This window comes from Doryrhamphus excisus, linkage group LG9 (genome assembly GCF_037039965.1).
Source record: "Doryrhamphus excisus strain RoL-2023G ecotype Guam linkage group LG9, RoL_Dexc_Guam_v1.1, whole genome shotgun sequence".
Classification (NCBI taxonomy): domain Eukaryota; kingdom Metazoa; phylum Chordata; class Actinopteri; order Syngnathiformes; family Syngnathidae; genus Doryrhamphus; species Doryrhamphus excisus.
The window spans coordinates 10,638,397-10,655,185 of record NC_136365.1 but is presented as its reverse complement, the minus strand read 5'-3'; the positions used below and the strand labels follow the sequence as shown (position 1 = coordinate 10,655,185).

The 16,789-nt window shown below is 39.4% G+C and overlaps 1 protein-coding gene across 7 annotated transcripts in view; it reads right to left on the bottom strand.

Moving 5' to 3' along the window:
* Positions 1–16,789, bottom strand: part of LOC131107404 (VPS10 domain-containing receptor SorCS1) — a 153,290-nt gene that overhangs the window by 23,772 nt on the left and 112,729 nt on the right. For all 7 annotated transcript variants that reach the window (XR_009120270.2, XR_009120282.2, XM_058057604.2 and 4 more), the window contains exons 7-14: positions 14,720–14,838; positions 14,502–14,591; positions 7,424–7,603; positions 5,879–6,025; positions 4,826–4,928; positions 4,414–4,490; positions 1,899–1,990; positions 1,426–1,533 (exon numbers count right to left, since the gene is read on the bottom strand). Coding sequence is in view for 5 of the 7 variants with exons in the window: in XM_058057604.2 (XP_057913587.2) it covers positions 1,426–1,533; positions 1,899–1,990; positions 4,414–4,490; positions 4,826–4,928; positions 5,879–6,025; positions 7,424–7,603; positions 14,502–14,591; positions 14,720–14,838 (916 nt within the window). In the remaining 2 variants the exon portion in view is untranslated. The remainder of the gene's footprint in view (positions 1–1,425; positions 1,534–1,898; positions 1,991–4,413; positions 4,491–4,825; positions 4,929–5,878; positions 6,026–7,423; positions 7,604–14,501; positions 14,592–14,719; positions 14,839–16,789) is intronic.

Genomic DNA, 16,789 nt, shown 5'->3' with positions numbered 1-16,789 from the left:
TCGCCAGCCAATCACAGGGCATATATAGACAAACAACCATTCACACTCACATTCATACCTATGGACAATTTGGAGTCGCCAATTAACCTAGCATGTTTTTGGAATGGGGGAGGAAACCGGAATACCCGGGGAGAACATGCAAACTCCACACAGAGATGGCCGAGCGTGGAATCAAACTCGGGTCTCCTAGCTGTGTGGCCTGTGCGCTAACCACTCTAAATTGTGTTTGAGCTTATAAATTATTTAATACCCAAGCAAAACAAACAACCATTCACACTCACATTCATACCTATGGACAATTTGGAGTCGGCAATTAACCTAGCATGTTTTTGGAATGTGGGAGGAAACCGGAGTACCCGGAGAAAACCCGCGCATGCACGGGGAGAACATGCAAACTCCACACAGAGTTGAACTAGGGTCTCCTAGCTGTGTAGCCTGCGTGCTAACCACTCGTCCGCTGTGCAGCCTTGCTAATAACATAATAGTGAAAAAGAGAAATATTAGCTTAAAATCTGACAAACAAAACTAATGAATGACAGAGCCAGTCGTGATGTTGATTTGTAAGTTGCCAATTTGAATTTCAAAAATGTATTATGAGCAACTTGACCATGATTTTTAACACAGTGGCATTACTTATATGGCCAACTGCTTGGAAGAGCAAAATTTAACCACAGTGAAAATGTAACTAATTTCAAGACCAAAAATGCTAAAAGACAAATCAACCCTAACTCCTTCATCATTCATAATACATCATATTTATCTCGATCAATCTTCCAATTACCACTTGGGCTATGATCCTTACTGTTAACATGAGTACATACATGAAAGATTCTCTTAGGTACTGCAAAACCTCAACCAAAACCCAACTATCCTGTTGTATGTTGTCCATGTTGAGAATATTGTGGAGTGTTTCCCCCTTGGTCAATCCATTTTTGCTACCTTAATGCCGTATAATGTTTAAAAACAAAAGTCATCTTCAAACCTACTGCAATATTCGAATGATACTGCGCCATGAAATATACACAGAATTTTTCCAATAATACTAGTAGATACAGTCTGAAAGCACACATAAGTAATGTTGATGAATGCGGTTTTTGTGTACACAATGACTTGTTTCCTTACACTGACAGTAAAAAAAATCTGAAAGTTTCCATTAATGACATTCCTTCATGTGCGTCTAAAAGACAAACCACACCATCACTGGCTGCCAAACACCAATCCCTGTGATCATATGGTACACTGGGAGCAGTTTTATAGTTGCCGAGAGGACGCTTGTTTCTTTCCAAAAATGAGCACACTGAGGAATAATGAATCTCGCTGGCTTGGAAACAGATGCAGGCATGGGATACACACACACCGTCTGTAGATCCTTGTGTAGATTAGGTGCGGTAGGATGAATTTCACTGAAGACAAATCCTCACTCACGTCATGATGAGCGTCTCTTCCCCGGGTTCTCCCAGGACACCGTCCACAAACAGAGGGGTACTGATGAAGCTGTACTTGTTCCACTGCCGTCCTTCGTCAAAGCTCAACCTGGGAAGATAAACAGCCATTACACTGGGGGCTCCGCACTAATCCCCCGACTGTGTGCACAAGCTAATGACCCTGAGAGTCGTCTAGACTGTATTTCATATTCTGCACAGGGCACAGGCACACAAGATTCATCACCGGTCGTTAGACTCACTATAAATTCAAAGACAGGCAGCTGCAATCAAACGACAATAGCCAATGCTGATTATTCTGAAGCTGGGGAGTGATTTTCTGTCCAGTGTAATAATAATGTGCCCCAGTTAGACCACAAACTAATTTGTTTTTCTTTGACAAGCTTAATAGTTGAAGTTTCATCTCCAGGAATGAGTCAAGCTGTGACTAATGGCATCTCTGTCACCATGACTCACCACAGGTGTCTGATGGGAAGCGGAGTGTGTCTTATTGCAACTAATGCTCCTCCTTGGTCGAGATACAGCACTGCATATTCTTCACTGAAGATCTTCAGGAGCAAAACAAAGACAGCAAAAGACAAACAACTCACTTGTGACTGAAGGTGTTTTTTTTACCACTTTGGCTTCCACAATAAAATGTGCTGTCTTACAAGTATTGTAAGCAGTTAAACTCCACCACATTCACTACATTTACATGCGCACTATGTTCACCTTTTAACCCGAATATGGTATATACAGTAGAACCTTGATTAGTGTCATTCACCCTTTTCATTCAAACCTAAACGTATGCTCATCAAAGACATTTTTCCCATGAGACATCATGTAAATCTAAATTATTAGTTCCATCCATCTATCTTCTATACTGCTTATCCTCACTAGGGTCGCGTGTGTGCTGGAGCCTCTCCCAGCTTGGACTGGTCGCCATATAGACAAATACCCATTCACACCAATTAACGTAGCATGTTTTTGGAATGCGGGAGGAAACCGGAGTACCCGGAGAAAACTCACACACGCACGGGGAAACCATGCAAACTCCATACAGAGATGTCCAAGCGGATATTCAAACCCAGGTCTTCCCGATCTCCTGAGTGTGTGGCCTACATGCTAACCATTGTGCGGCCTTCATTAGTTCATTCATTCATTCATTTTCTACCGCTTTTTCCTCACGAGGGTCACGGGGGAGCTGGAGCCTATCCCAGCTGTCTTCGGGCGAACAGCCAATCACAGGGCACATATAGACAAACAACCATTCACACTCACATTCATACAATTACAATTCACACACAAATACAATTCATACAATTTGGAGTCACCAATTAAGCTAGCATGTTTTTGGAATGTGGGAGGAAACCGGAGAACCCGGAGAAAACCCACACATGCACGGGGAGAACATGCAAACTCCACACAGAGATGCCCGAGGGTGGAATTGAACCCTGGTCTCCTAGCTGTGAGGTCTGCGCGCTAACAACTAGACCGCCGTGCCGCCCTTCATTAGTTCCAGAAAGCCAAAACTGTTAACACAAAACACATTGACTTTATGCAATTACAGTTTAACACGCAGAGAAACAATAAAAAATGCATAGAGATGACAAATGAAAGGGTTACATGAACATCTAAGGTTACTTTTACCTTCACTGAAGATGTGATTGTTGCCAAAGACACAATGTGGCAGTGAGACTAACACGGACAAAACTTTTGTGTTTTGTCTTTAGTTAATTTTTAAATTCAACAGTGTTTCTCACGCATAGGCTCTCCTTTTATTTTGAGCATGGCTGCAAAATAACCCAAAATAAAAAAAAAGTTGAGAAACACTACTGAATTCAAGAAATAGCTCACAGTAAAGTACGTAGGTGGCACCTGCAATGATGTCGCTGCCACATTGTGTCTTTGTAAACACGTCATCATGACATTAGTGAAGGTAAAGTAACCTTAATAGTTCATTTATCTCCCTCATCATTATTTATATGCATTTAGAATTGTTTTCTGCATGTTAAACTATAATGGTAAAACTATAAAAAACGTGGTAACATTTTTTAGAATTGTGTTAGTTAGCAAAGAACCACAGAGTCAGCTGCTGGTGATCATGGACAGGCAATATGGCTGACCTTCACTTCCTGTTTCCATGTATTAAGAAGCTACTTAGATGGTAACAAGGGTGTTTGAAAAATACTATAACAACACAGTTGCACTTACACTGTGTTTTAATAACATTGCATGGTAAGCAGAAAATACATATAAAGGAAAGAGCAAATTTTTGACATTAACCATTTTTTTTGACTGGGCTCTTTTTAGAGAAGGACCATGAAAAAAAGCCATTTCAGGTCAAACAGCATGCTGTTTCTATGTGGATGAAAGGCTAAAACAAACAAACAAAAAAACAAAAAAAAAAATCTGTTTTGACCTGAAAATGTTTCCGTGTGGACAACCTCTGAGAGAGTATCTTCCCTGCGATTGACTGGTGAACCCATCTCTCACCAAAAGTCATCCAGGAGAGGCTCCTGCTCACCCGCGGCCCCAATGAAGATTAGCGCTATAGAAAATGGATGGATGGATAGATGGTCTGTTCCTATTTGTAACAATTTACACCCATGTCTCTTTGTCTCCCTTGTCTGGATACATTTAAAATCTCCTGTCACTCCTTCCACTGCCAGTTTGTCTTCATTTTGTGTACCAGCACTCCACATCGTGTTTTCCTTAGTACATTCCCGTTCAGGTGTTTTTACATGGCCTTTTCCTTGACAATTGTATACTTTTGCCTGGACCTTGTTTCTTAGAAATTGCCAATAAAGATATGGCTTGATACCAAAAACCTGCCTGTGCATTGGCCCAACACATCTCCTTATCGAATGCTTATTTAGGACCACCCCTATTCAAATAATACTAATAATAAGACATGTATTTTGAAGAGACAAAGTATCCACGAAATGAAATGGAGCAATAAATATGCTATGATGCTATTTGATAACCTCACCTGTCTCCATGTGTTCCCTGCATCTGAAGTGATGTACACACTGACATTGCTGTTGCTGAGCTCCGAACCAAAGGAACCTTTAAACAATTAAAAAAAACAAATCCATTATGTACGCAGTACAGTACAAACACCAAGTATGAACACCATATTTGGTAAGAAGATAATTTGATGTATTATTTTGCCTAAATTAAGCTTTTTCAAGCATAAAAATGACTTAAGTAAAACACAAGTATAAGGCAATTGTACTGCAAATTTATAAAATGTAGAAGTAAATCCAAATGACAAATGACAATACATGCAGTATAACTCTGCTGTAGTATGTGCCTTTATGTTCTCTCCATTGTAGAAAAGGAAATAACTGAGCCAAAATATCTACAATATCAATAAAATCTATAAAATCCAAATAACTCACCTGACGCCACAATGATTCCTGGCGCAGAGTCTCTACTCGCTATGTTACCCGATGTGTAGGGATTTGCAGACACGTGAAGATGAAGATGTAGTGAACAATATGGCTGCGTAAACAAACAAACAATGACAATCTCAGCCTCAACGATCAAAACCATCAAGCCTTACCAAAAGAAATGCAAAACAACTCTGCAATTGCAACAGCTTGGATGTACAACTATCCCATGCCATATGATTTATCACATATGCCATATCCCTCTTGGCAGGCTTACCATTTGTTGTGATTTGGTTAACCTTTAACAACACAATTCTCATTATCACACAGCAAAATGCCAGTGGTGCAGGCCATTCGGTGACAGGCTGTTTAGGGGTTTATTAAAACGCTGACATTTCCTGACAAATTAATGTATAATGTGGTAGAAGGCGAAGCATGTTACAAAATGGCAGATATCGGTGTGGGTATTACGCTACACTGGGGAAAATCTTGGATTGGATTATTGGATCGTTTTTTTTTTTTTATTGAAATAAAGAAATATTTGATCCCCTACCACCTAACAAGAACTGTAAACCCCACAGATCAGTTGCATGCCCTTGAGGCAAACAAATGAATCCTGTCCCCTTAGGAAAGTAAATAAAAATCAAAAAGAACACACAATGGTGCCAAAGAAAGTTGCAAGTGCCAGCATTTTGATGAAGATGAGAAACAATGTTGAGAAATAACTCAGCAGAACACAAAGGTGGTGTTTGTGTGGATCTAGCTGACTCATAGCCATCTTTGTCAACAATCACATATTAAATCAAGGTAAAAATTTCACTTAACTGCCAACTAGCACTCCAATATGTTCCCGACTTTCAAGAAAAAATGGTTAAAACAAAGGTTTTTGCATTTCTGTGTGATACATTGTTCCATCTGAAAGCCTTTAATGAAAGGTCAGCTTATTGGACTGGGACAATATGGCTAGACTTTCAAATTAGTTGCTTGAGATCACACATGATGTATTGTTGCAGGATCGGTCAGCTGGTGTCTTAGATATAAAAGAAAAAACAATGTACTCACAAGCATACAGTGTATGCTATTGCCTCTCAGGTCTTTGCTTGGGGCCTGCAGTAACCGCCAGTCTCTGCCTCTGTTGTAGGTAATATATGTCTTCACTTGCTTATCCGTCTTTTTGTTGGCTAAGAACATCCCTTTTATTCCTGCCACCTGTAAAATGAAAAGACAAACAGATCATATTTGAAGCAGAAGTGAAGACCCAACGTGATGTCACTCACGGTCACACATGTGAAAATGAATGCAATTACACTGAAATGAAAATCACAAGTACCGAGGAAATGCAAGCACACCTGCACCTTTTGTACTCTAAACAAAACTAAATACAGCATTACAAACACTGAATCGGAAATGATCGACTATCTCGGGATTTACAAATAACCAATGTTTAGTAAATGAATCAGACTTCTTGCCGAAGGCCCCAAGGAGCAGCTCATGGATACTGAAGTCATTCCGAGGCATTCGTATCAGGCAGTGAACCTTCAGTTTTAAAACCGGCAGACATTTCAATCTGCCCCGGAGGAAGAACTTAGCATATCCTATGTTTCAGATGGTGACCCCAATCAACAGTGGATTTGATTCCTTAGCCTGGATCAAAGACAGGCAAGATCAACAGCATCTTGAGCTGCTTCATTGTTTTATTCATTGTTTCTTTTTTTTAATTCCTGCACTGTTGGGGTTTTTTTTGAAGAAAAATCAACACATAATTAGAACTCATATCCCTAACTTTAGCACACCATGATTCTTTAGTATATATTTTTTGGGATGTATCCAGATATGATGACATAATTGAATTCAGAGGAGTCCAGTATAAAAAGCTACAAGCCTAATGAGAGGTTTGTATCTTCTGGTGTAGCTATTGTAACTTTGTTGATTTGTCTTCACTAATGCCTTCTGCAGGTTGTTGCCGATGTCACTGTAGTTGTTATAGGCTCTTTCTTTACAGTCTTACAATGTTTCTGTCATCACCTGCTCATGTTTTCATTGGTCTACCCATTTCACATCTGTTATTGGGTACACCAGTGGTTTCTTTCTTCTTCCGGAGATTCCAAATGGTTGTTGTACTGACTATGGTCAATGTTTGTGCAATAGCTCTTATTGATATTTCACTTTCTCTCTGATTGCTTGTGTTTTCACCAATAGACAGCTTTCTGACTTTCATGTTGTTTTCACCTCTAAATGCAACCTACACAGGCAAAACCTGTCCTACCCAATCTGAAACTGACAGTAACAACTATTTGCCGTAAATGAAATAACAAGTAAAAGATGAAATATTGCTCACTGGCCTCATATTCATCTATTGACATCAAACCCAAATGTTTTCAGTCTACCCCAATAATTAAGAAATTGCCCTCACTGTTCCAAAACTGCTGTGGGGCACTATAATTAAGTTTGTTTATGCTATTAAGAATTAGGCTGGACATATTGAAAATAGCACATTAAAAAAAAGGGGGGGGGGGGGGGGGGGTGGACCTGATGTGTAAGGGGAACCCGACAGTGGAGATGGGACCATAAGGCACAGTTAAAGAGATGATGAGATATGCTGCTTACCTCATATAGATCAACCATCATGTTTCCTTCAGGACCCATGCTACTGACAACATTCTCCAGTGCCATAGTGTAATAAACTCCTGAAGTGTCTGACACATACAAATTATACGTTTCGTTCTGGTTCCACTCCTGCACAGCAGCCACAACTCGGTTTTCATCCGTACTGATCACATGCAGGTCCTGCAAGAAAGATACAGGCAGTAACAATCATCCTGCATCACTTTTATATATATTATTTTTGACTTTATTGTACCGGAAATGTGAAACTAATACATTCTAGCTCTTGACATTGGCCCTTTCTATTGTTCCAGTCATTGTAAGCATACTGTTTCATGAGAGACATCACTTATGTGTCGCCGTTATGTTCCGAGACCACCTGGAAATGACGAGTAATAAAGACGTCCATAAAGATGGCTATTTTTGACACGCGGCTTGCTCCACCCCTTCCAAAACCTCCTGCTAGCTTGATCTTCTCATTAGATTTTGGATCACCATTTGTTATAAAAGTAATTGAAAAAAGTGACTAAATTGTAAAATGTATAGGTACTACTTTTTTCACAATACACTCAGCTCACGAGACAGGATGATACACAATATTGGATTCTCCACAACAACTCAAGACCATTCAATCATTCTCTACCGCTTATCCTCACGAAGGTCGTGGGGGGTGCTGGAGCCTATCCCAGCTGTCTCCCCGCGAGAGGCAGGGTACATCCTGGACTGGTGGCCAGCCAATCACAGGGCACATATAGACAAACAACCATTCCCACCCACATTCATACCTATGGACAATTTGGAGTGGCCAATTAACCTAGCATGTTTTTGGAATGGGGGAGGAAACCGGAGTACCCGGAGAAAACCCACGCATGCACGGGGAGAACATGCAAACTCCACACAGAGATGGCTGAGGGTGGAATTGAACTCAGATCTCCTAGCTGTGTGGCCTTCGTGCTAACCACTTGTACGCCATGCAGCCAGACAAGATCATATTTTAACATAACTTTTAAGAAAACAACAATGACAAAATAAAAGCCTGGACAAACAGCCTTTTTTAAATTTAACTGAGTCCTGTTTATCACACATTGTTCTCCCATCACACATTCTGACACATTGACAGGTAAGCGATAATATCCGAATGTGCTTCAGTGTGATGAATAGAATTATAATTTAATGACGCTGTAATGAACATTAAGAAACATTTACATTTCAGGTCCTGCTCTCCAAAACAGGACGACTGGTGGCATCAGGGCCTGGTACATGCGTGATTTATTCAGACATGCGTGGACCTCCACTAAACTGCAGATCAATACGTGCTTGCACTGTTAAGTCCCAGCAGAAAACTCTCCAATGATGCCAGAAAAAGTAACTAGATTTTTCGCTTTTGAGAAAAAAAAAGAGTCTGAAGTATCACCAGATTTAGAGACAAAGTCGACAATTTGGCAACCCTGCCACCGTGCCCACTATACAGCTTTTCTTTTAAAGAAGAGAAAAACACATTTTAAAATTGTGAGATCGAATGAATGATGATGAAGACAATTTACAGCAACTACAGCGGCCCTTCCTCCTCAGGAAGTTTTCAGATGATGTAGGTAGTCAAAATTTGTCCTGGCTCCCTTCAGGAACGACATTTTTGGCAGCAGCAGCCATTGCTTGTGGGTGTTGAGAATAGTTGTATATGTCAATACGGCATATTTAATTGCATTTACCAATTGCAGAGCAAACCATTATGAGGCCCTTCCATGTAAATCCGAAGCTACTCTCACAAATTCAGAAAAGCGTTCAACTGATAGACCTACCTACTCCCTAACCCTCTGTCAATCCTGGTCTGTCACGTTTCAATGAAGTCAATTACTTGTTTCTTAGTGATGTCAACAATGCCTTCCCAGCCAGGTGTGAGCACCAATCTCACCGGCATTTTCCAGCATGCATTGAGGTTTTTTCATGTCCAGACGTGCCTTTGGGATCATTGTCTGGCATGATGTGATTGTGAAGTCACACCATTCCATCCTTTTCTGGTGCTTAGGTTCATTCATTCATTCATTTTCTATAGTTTTGGGTTTTTTTTTGCCAAAATCCTGAGTAGGTGCAGGACATTTGGGCGACATCGTAGGGCATAAATACAACTTGAAAAATCAGAATTTAATGATAAATGCACTTGAATGAGAGATGTGGAGCGTGTGCTCGTTTCCTGTGGATGTGGCGCCCTCAGCAGGAAGTACAAGGTACAAACCAAACCAGTCAGCCATTCAAACCTCACACTAACATGTACAGTATGTTGTGTCATTATGCGCTGATGCATCATGCTGATAGTCTGTGCTTTGTTACAACATATTAATAAATGCATATTTTTGGTGATAAAAATCAAATCAACTGGTCAATTTTTCAATTTGCAGGGTAGCTTTTATGTAGCAATATGCGGAATAAAATGATAAAACAGACTCGGGCGATATAATATGAACCACTTAAGGAAGCAGTACAAACATATGTTATTTAAAAGGTACAAGAAGGAAGCAGATGCTGAGAACAGTAGTGTCTGATATGACTTATTCCTGCATGTATTCAGTCATTATTATTTAATAAGTGAATATTCATTATATATGTATGTGTTCATTCATAACACAATAGTTCTGTCAGTATTCACTGCTGTATTTTTTCTTTCATTATTGAATAAGCTATCTATTTACATGCTTCATTATTTTTCTTTCCTTTAGAGAAAATGGTAAACACATAAGTTATTCTAGGTATGATTATGTTGATACAACAAGGGAACAGACCAGCAGTGATTGCTTAGACAGGGAGTGAAGGTATGATTACATACAATTTGCTTATTCCTACTCCTTTTTGGACTCCAATTATTGGGCATCTTCTTTGTTGTAATTTTGATCAGCATTTACAAAAATAAAAATACCGTAAAGCATTGACCTTACCATTATCATTAGATGGCTTATGATACTCAACATGGAGTGCTACGGTTCTCCTGTGCAGGTTATTTGTAAAGCAAGATGTGAAATGAGACATTTTAATCAAGCATGCATGCTCTACATTTTGCAATTGTATTATCAATGCAGTTGAAATGTGTCTAGATTTTACTGTGTTACTTGTACTTTCATGTCGTTGACCAATTACAAGGCTTGAAAAGAAAACCCCCCCAGCCACCATCAGGTGAATTTCCACCAATTGGAGGCGGCATTGAATATGGGACAAATGACACAGAAAATATTGAATGATGGAAAATTTGTCGAAAACTCCTGACAGATTGCCTATATGTCCTAAATGAGCTGAATATTCTGATGTTGAAATGGTTTGAAGTGGTTGAGAAAATTGGATATGTGGAATGTAAAAATAGAGAATGATTGTTGAAATGTGTTGTAATATGAAACAGGAACAGGAAATATGTTGTTATATATGTTGTAAAGGACTGCGGATCGAATCAAGTTGGGAGACAACCACCGCCTGAGCCATGTCACTCTGTAGGGGGAATGTTATTTTCCACCTGCAAAGGATTCCCATTCATTTCCATTGGGGACATTACCAGTACATATGAATATGAAAATACAGTAAAGGTAGACATTTGGTGAAAAGTCCTGATAGACAGTGAACGTACCCTGGTTGAGACTATGTCAACGCCAATACGGATTTTTAAGGCTTTCGTCCACACAGAAACATAGGTTTTTGTCCGTAAAAATGAAGCTTTTTGAAGCGATTTCTATCCATTCATTTTTAGTACCGGTACAATTTTTAATGATCACTTTTGGAAGTTTTCGTTATTCCAGAGTGGGTTATTTCTTCTTTGACACAACAACCATTTCCACTGATACATACACATGTGGTGATGTCTTTATTGTGGCAAAAGAAATAGCTAAATCAACCAGGCCATTTACAGAGTGTGTGGAAGCCTGTGTGATTAAAATATGTTTGTCTGATTACTATGAAATGTAAGCAAGTATAAAAAAAGCAGCTGCAGACCGGATGTGTGAGCTTGTCACCAATCTACAAAATCAGCTAATGGAAAAGGAGAAAATATATTTACTGTGAACAAAAGCGGTGACATAATGGGCGCTGCTCAGCTGTCAATCTTCATCCATGGAATGGACTCTTACTTATGGTGTCTAATTGTGTGGATGGCACTAAGCTGCCTTGGAACAACCTCTTGGGGCTAACCACAACTAACTGGTGGGGGTGCATGTGATGCACAGTGAAAAGAGTGTCATCACTGATATATATGCTGCACTGGGAGGTTTGAATGCCAAGATGCATGAAATGCAACTTTGCTCACTTTCAGTGTCGCCAGTCCATGTCACACCATGTATCTGTCACCATGCTTCCAAAAATGCATTTTTTTGAAAAACAGTACCAAGTTCAACTAAGTTTGATCTTTTCAGCAATCTGTTTGTGGTTGACTTGGAAAAGGCAGCTGCAGTTATGCAAATGAAGTTCAACATATACAAACTTTGTTAAAATATTACTGTCCGGACACCGCAGAGTTTCTACGTTTCATTCCTGAGACAATGCCCCAAAAGCTCAGTATGTTTGGAAGAACATCTCTGGGTGAGCACTTTTCCCTCAAACATCACACAGTAGTTGTCTCACAGATGCATTTCGTCACGCTATTTTAAGAATTCAGGTCAGATACTGACTCCAAACATTGACAAACCAGAAAATATGCCAGACATCTGACTTAAACTCAAGTGCCTCATATCCGAGTATACTTCACTAATTTTGCATTTTCTCCGGTAATCACAAAGTATGCTGCAAAAATTTAAATTCTAATTGATACAAATATTATTGATTATTACTGAATGGTAGTTTAAGTTTATGATGTATTTATTGTATTTTCAAACTGTTTTGATACATTGATTGGCACGTCTTCATTTGAAATAATTTAACTAGAAGATGGTGATTTGCAGTTTCCATGCCTCGAATCCAAATTGTTATTGATAAACATTCCTGATCACAATTTGGATTTTAAGGAAGTTCTAAGTAGACCTACAAAATACAAAAAGAAAAATATGGGAGTGAGAATAAAAAATGTATAAATACACAATTTATTGCAAACAACCATAAATCTGAACTGGGCTGTTCACCAGGTGATCAAAAGTTTAAAACCATATCTCAAAACCCATCTGAAACCTTCTAAAATTGTCAAAAAAGTAGTCAGAAGTATCCATTAACCATTCTTGTTAATCACCTCAAAGATTGCTTTGGGCATGCTTGATGCAAGTGTTTCCAGGAGGTTAGTGGGAATGTCTGGAACTGATGTCCATGTTTGTAAACTTCCCTTCTCATCCATACCCAAATTGTCTCAATTGGATTTAGACCAGGGCAACATGCGGGATGGTCCAAGAGACTGAGGTTATTGGCCTAGAAAAAGTACTTTATAGTTGGGCATTGCACTGCAGTGTCGTCCTGTTGAAACATAGACGAGGCCTGCACGTTGAAAAGCACCCCAGATCATGATGGCGCACCCCCACTGTGTCGGGTGGAAAACATTTAAGGTGTGATCTCGTTTTCTCATGCCAGTAACATTGGAAGTCATCAGGATCGTCAAGGTTACATTTTTTATCATCCGTAAAAACCTTATAGTGCAGAGGATCGCACCGTGTAAATTGGATCCTGTGAAATATGTCTAACACTTCATTTTTATTTTACATAACCCTCAGGATCTCTTAAGCAGTCCAACCTCAGTAGTGTTACATGTGCGGCTGCTACGTGACTCTGTTGTTGTTTCGATTAATTGAGAAATTGGTTAGGCCCAAGATGGACCAAATTAATATGAAGCAAACAGAGTACTTTGGTATTAGAAAATAGTTTTGCCTAAAACACAAAGATAGCAGGGCTGCTTTCATGGATGACTGGGGAAATCTTAAAGAGGACCTATTATGCTTTTTTCCCCCTTTTCTGACCTATGACTGTAGTTAAAATTGTAGTTGTGTTAAATGATGCCAGAGTTTCAGATAATGAGGTTTGCACATTTGGAAGTGAGTCCTGAAAGAAGTTTGGGATGGCTCAAAATGCTGTTTCAAAATGCATTGTAAAACTGCCCCTCTGTGACATCACAAAGGGACTTCCTTATATGGTTCATAGTTAGGTACTTTGGGTGTGTGACCAATCACAGCGGAGTGGGCATAAAACAGACCCTTTTGGCAGGAAGCACAAGTCAAAGGAAATACAGCCAGGTGCAGATTCTGGAAAATTTAAAACGTTTTCTGTGTGTAGCTGCTCTCCACACCACAACTCAAAACAAAGGGTCGAAAAATTAGCATAATAGGCCCGCTTTAAAATATTCACATTTGAGAGTCTGAAATCAGAGGATATTTACATTTTTAAATCATTTTTAAAATTTAGAATGGCATACTACAGTATATCATTAACAGTTGTCAATTGCATAGTTCATTATTCATAGAATAATTGGTGCAACTGTATGTCAATATAAACATGCTTCACATCCATGTGATCCACATCTACGAATGTAACTAGAAAAACAACAGTGAAAAGCCCAGCCACACCGATTTTCAAAAAAGACGATGCAAACCACAAGCATTTAAAAGGGCAAATGTCAAAAACTAGCAAGCAGTGTGAGACCAGCTCATGTCACGAATAATTTCATCATACCACACTACTGCCACAACCTTATCACCGTTTGAAAGCTAACACTTAGCCCTTCCAAAGATACGGATGCCTTGCCTCAGCTGCTAAAACTCACTAAACAAGCAGCTTCATTCATGCAAAAATATGTACATTTTATATCTACACTAACCATCAAAGTATCTCCCTTACTTTGATGCCAAGATCATCCATATAGATCTGGCAGATGCAGAGCATATCCAAAATATATCATAGAAGACTACAATCATTAAGAATGCATCACATCATAGTAATCAGGCAGAGATTATGGAGGCAATGATACATTGTTGTGAGCATTCGTGGCAACAGCATAAAGCATGTTTAATTGTCAATGCCGATGTGCACACCTAAAAATAACATAAAAAAAAAACAACAGAGCTCGGAATAATTAATGTGTTCTCTTCATTGAAATGTCATAACTTAATATTGAATAATCATACAATGGATTGGTTACCTTGGGCAAAGCGTACTTTGGCAGTTTCATTGGAGTAAAGACATCCCTCTTTGCAGACACATAGTAGATCGGCTTCCCTGCAGTGGAAACCTACCATTGCACGAGCAACACAAATAAAACAAATACAGAAAATTAAAATCCAGCATTAGAAATTGATTGAATCCTGCCTCTTATGCTTCTAAAATGTTTTTTACTGAGCAAACTTAACAATAACCCACCTGGACAAACACATACTCATCTTGAACCACCAGAGAATTGGGGTCGATGTAGCCAGGGAATGGTTTGACCTTGTTGGCATCTGTGCAGTTCTGCAGCTTGCAGGTGACATACAGTGCCTCTGCACACACACACACACACACACACACACACAGACACACAGACACATGTCCAAGCCAATGTATCAGTCTTGCTATTGGCCAATGAAGAAAGGCAACCTTTCCATAAAGCATTGTGGCCTTTTTGCGCTTCCCATATTACTGGTGTCACAAACATGGTCTCACTAATCTTGAAGCCAGTTGGAGGAGAAGACAGAGACCAATTGCTTTCTTTGCCTTCAATCACGGCCCTGAGAGAGAGTCAATCCCCACTTTCGCCTCTGCCAAACGTGTTGGCTCCCTCCATGTGCACATGATCCACAGTGATGTCTCGCCTGTGACCGTAACATCTGACAACTAATGTTGCTCCATGGGTTTGGAGAGTTGGCCTTTCTATGTTGTGCTGACGTCAAAGAAAGGCCGGATTCTTTGAAGGCTTGTCCCATGATGTTTCCTGCTTACCTGGTAAACACCAATTACTTTGGACCTTTAGGTAACTCACAGTAAGCTTTCTGTTGTGGTATTGCAAATCAAAGGCTGTGACTGCTCTGATCACTAATGTTATTTCAATTAAATGTGGTCATCACGGAAATCACCAGTCCAATATGGATATCTTAAGGCGCATATTTTCATTAAAGCTTGGGTCAAAAAAATTAATAGAGTAATCCTTAATTTATCACCGTTAGCTGATTGTAGGTCCGACCAAGATAAGTACATTTCTGCAAAGTAAGATTCCTTATTTATAAATGTAGTTACAGGATAAAACATTTTTACGACCTTCTTGATCTGTATAACATGCTAGAGCCCCGTTGACATGAAATAACACCCCATTAGTCATTTTTTACACCCAAAATAGTAGAAATAATAAGAGAAAATAAGCCATATAAGACATAAATTAGACATGATAGACTCACCTACGTTAGCATCGAGATAGTTGTTATTTTTTTCGCTGTTCTGTTTTGAACAGTGGTCTCCTGTTTTACATTATAGCGATCTATTTAATTTACTTTATTATGGATTTTGCAAATCAACCATCTACCAGTACAAACCTGGGGTTTGTTTTTCACCAAGAAAATGCTAATAATGCCATTTGGTGTGTGTGGTACCAGGCAGTATGCTAGCATAAATTAGCATGAGTTTGTGCACCAAACCTGTGAGTAGTGCTGGTGCTAATCACAACTGGTAGTTGGGGACCCCTGCTACATAGTACTTCCTGCAATGGCTGTTGTCTCGTCAGTGTAATGTACAGTAATACTCCGTATGGGCATTATTATTGCGGTCATGTTATCATGCTTATGTTTGTTGCTGTAAATGAGTCAGGGAGAGTGGGGAGAGGACAATAATTGATGTAGCGGGTTCAGAGTTGAGTTTTAACTCAACAATGGCCACAGCAGCAACCGGTGTTAGGGATTATTGTGCTTGTTGTGAGATAATTCAAAACTACAATAAAAGCCTGCTGTTCCAGCAATCAAGCCTGGTGCTTGTGTCTCTCCAAATATTACAGTAACATTGCTGAAAACTAGTGTAGAATACTACATATCATCACAACATCTATGAATGTATCATCTGAATGTCTTGTATTTGTTTTACTTAATTAGGCCATTTTCATGCCTCAAAATGCTTCATTTCGGCAAAAAATAGAACTAAAATGTGTTTTTTTTTTTAGTATTCAACCACAACACATTTATTAATGAATATACCGTATTTTCCGCACTATAAGGCGCGCCTAAGAGCCTTTTTTCAAAAGCTGACCATGCGCCTTATAATCCAAAGCGCCTTATATACGGATCAATATTGAGCTGCAACAGCTACGGAAAGTAGCCGCCGACTCCATTTTATCCCGTAGAAGTAGTGCGCGGTGAATGCTGGGATATATAAAACTGCATTTCATTTCCATTTGTGTGTTTGCATAAAGACCCTGAAATGGCTCCTATTAACAGACACGCTTACAACGCAGAGTTTAAACTCAAGGCG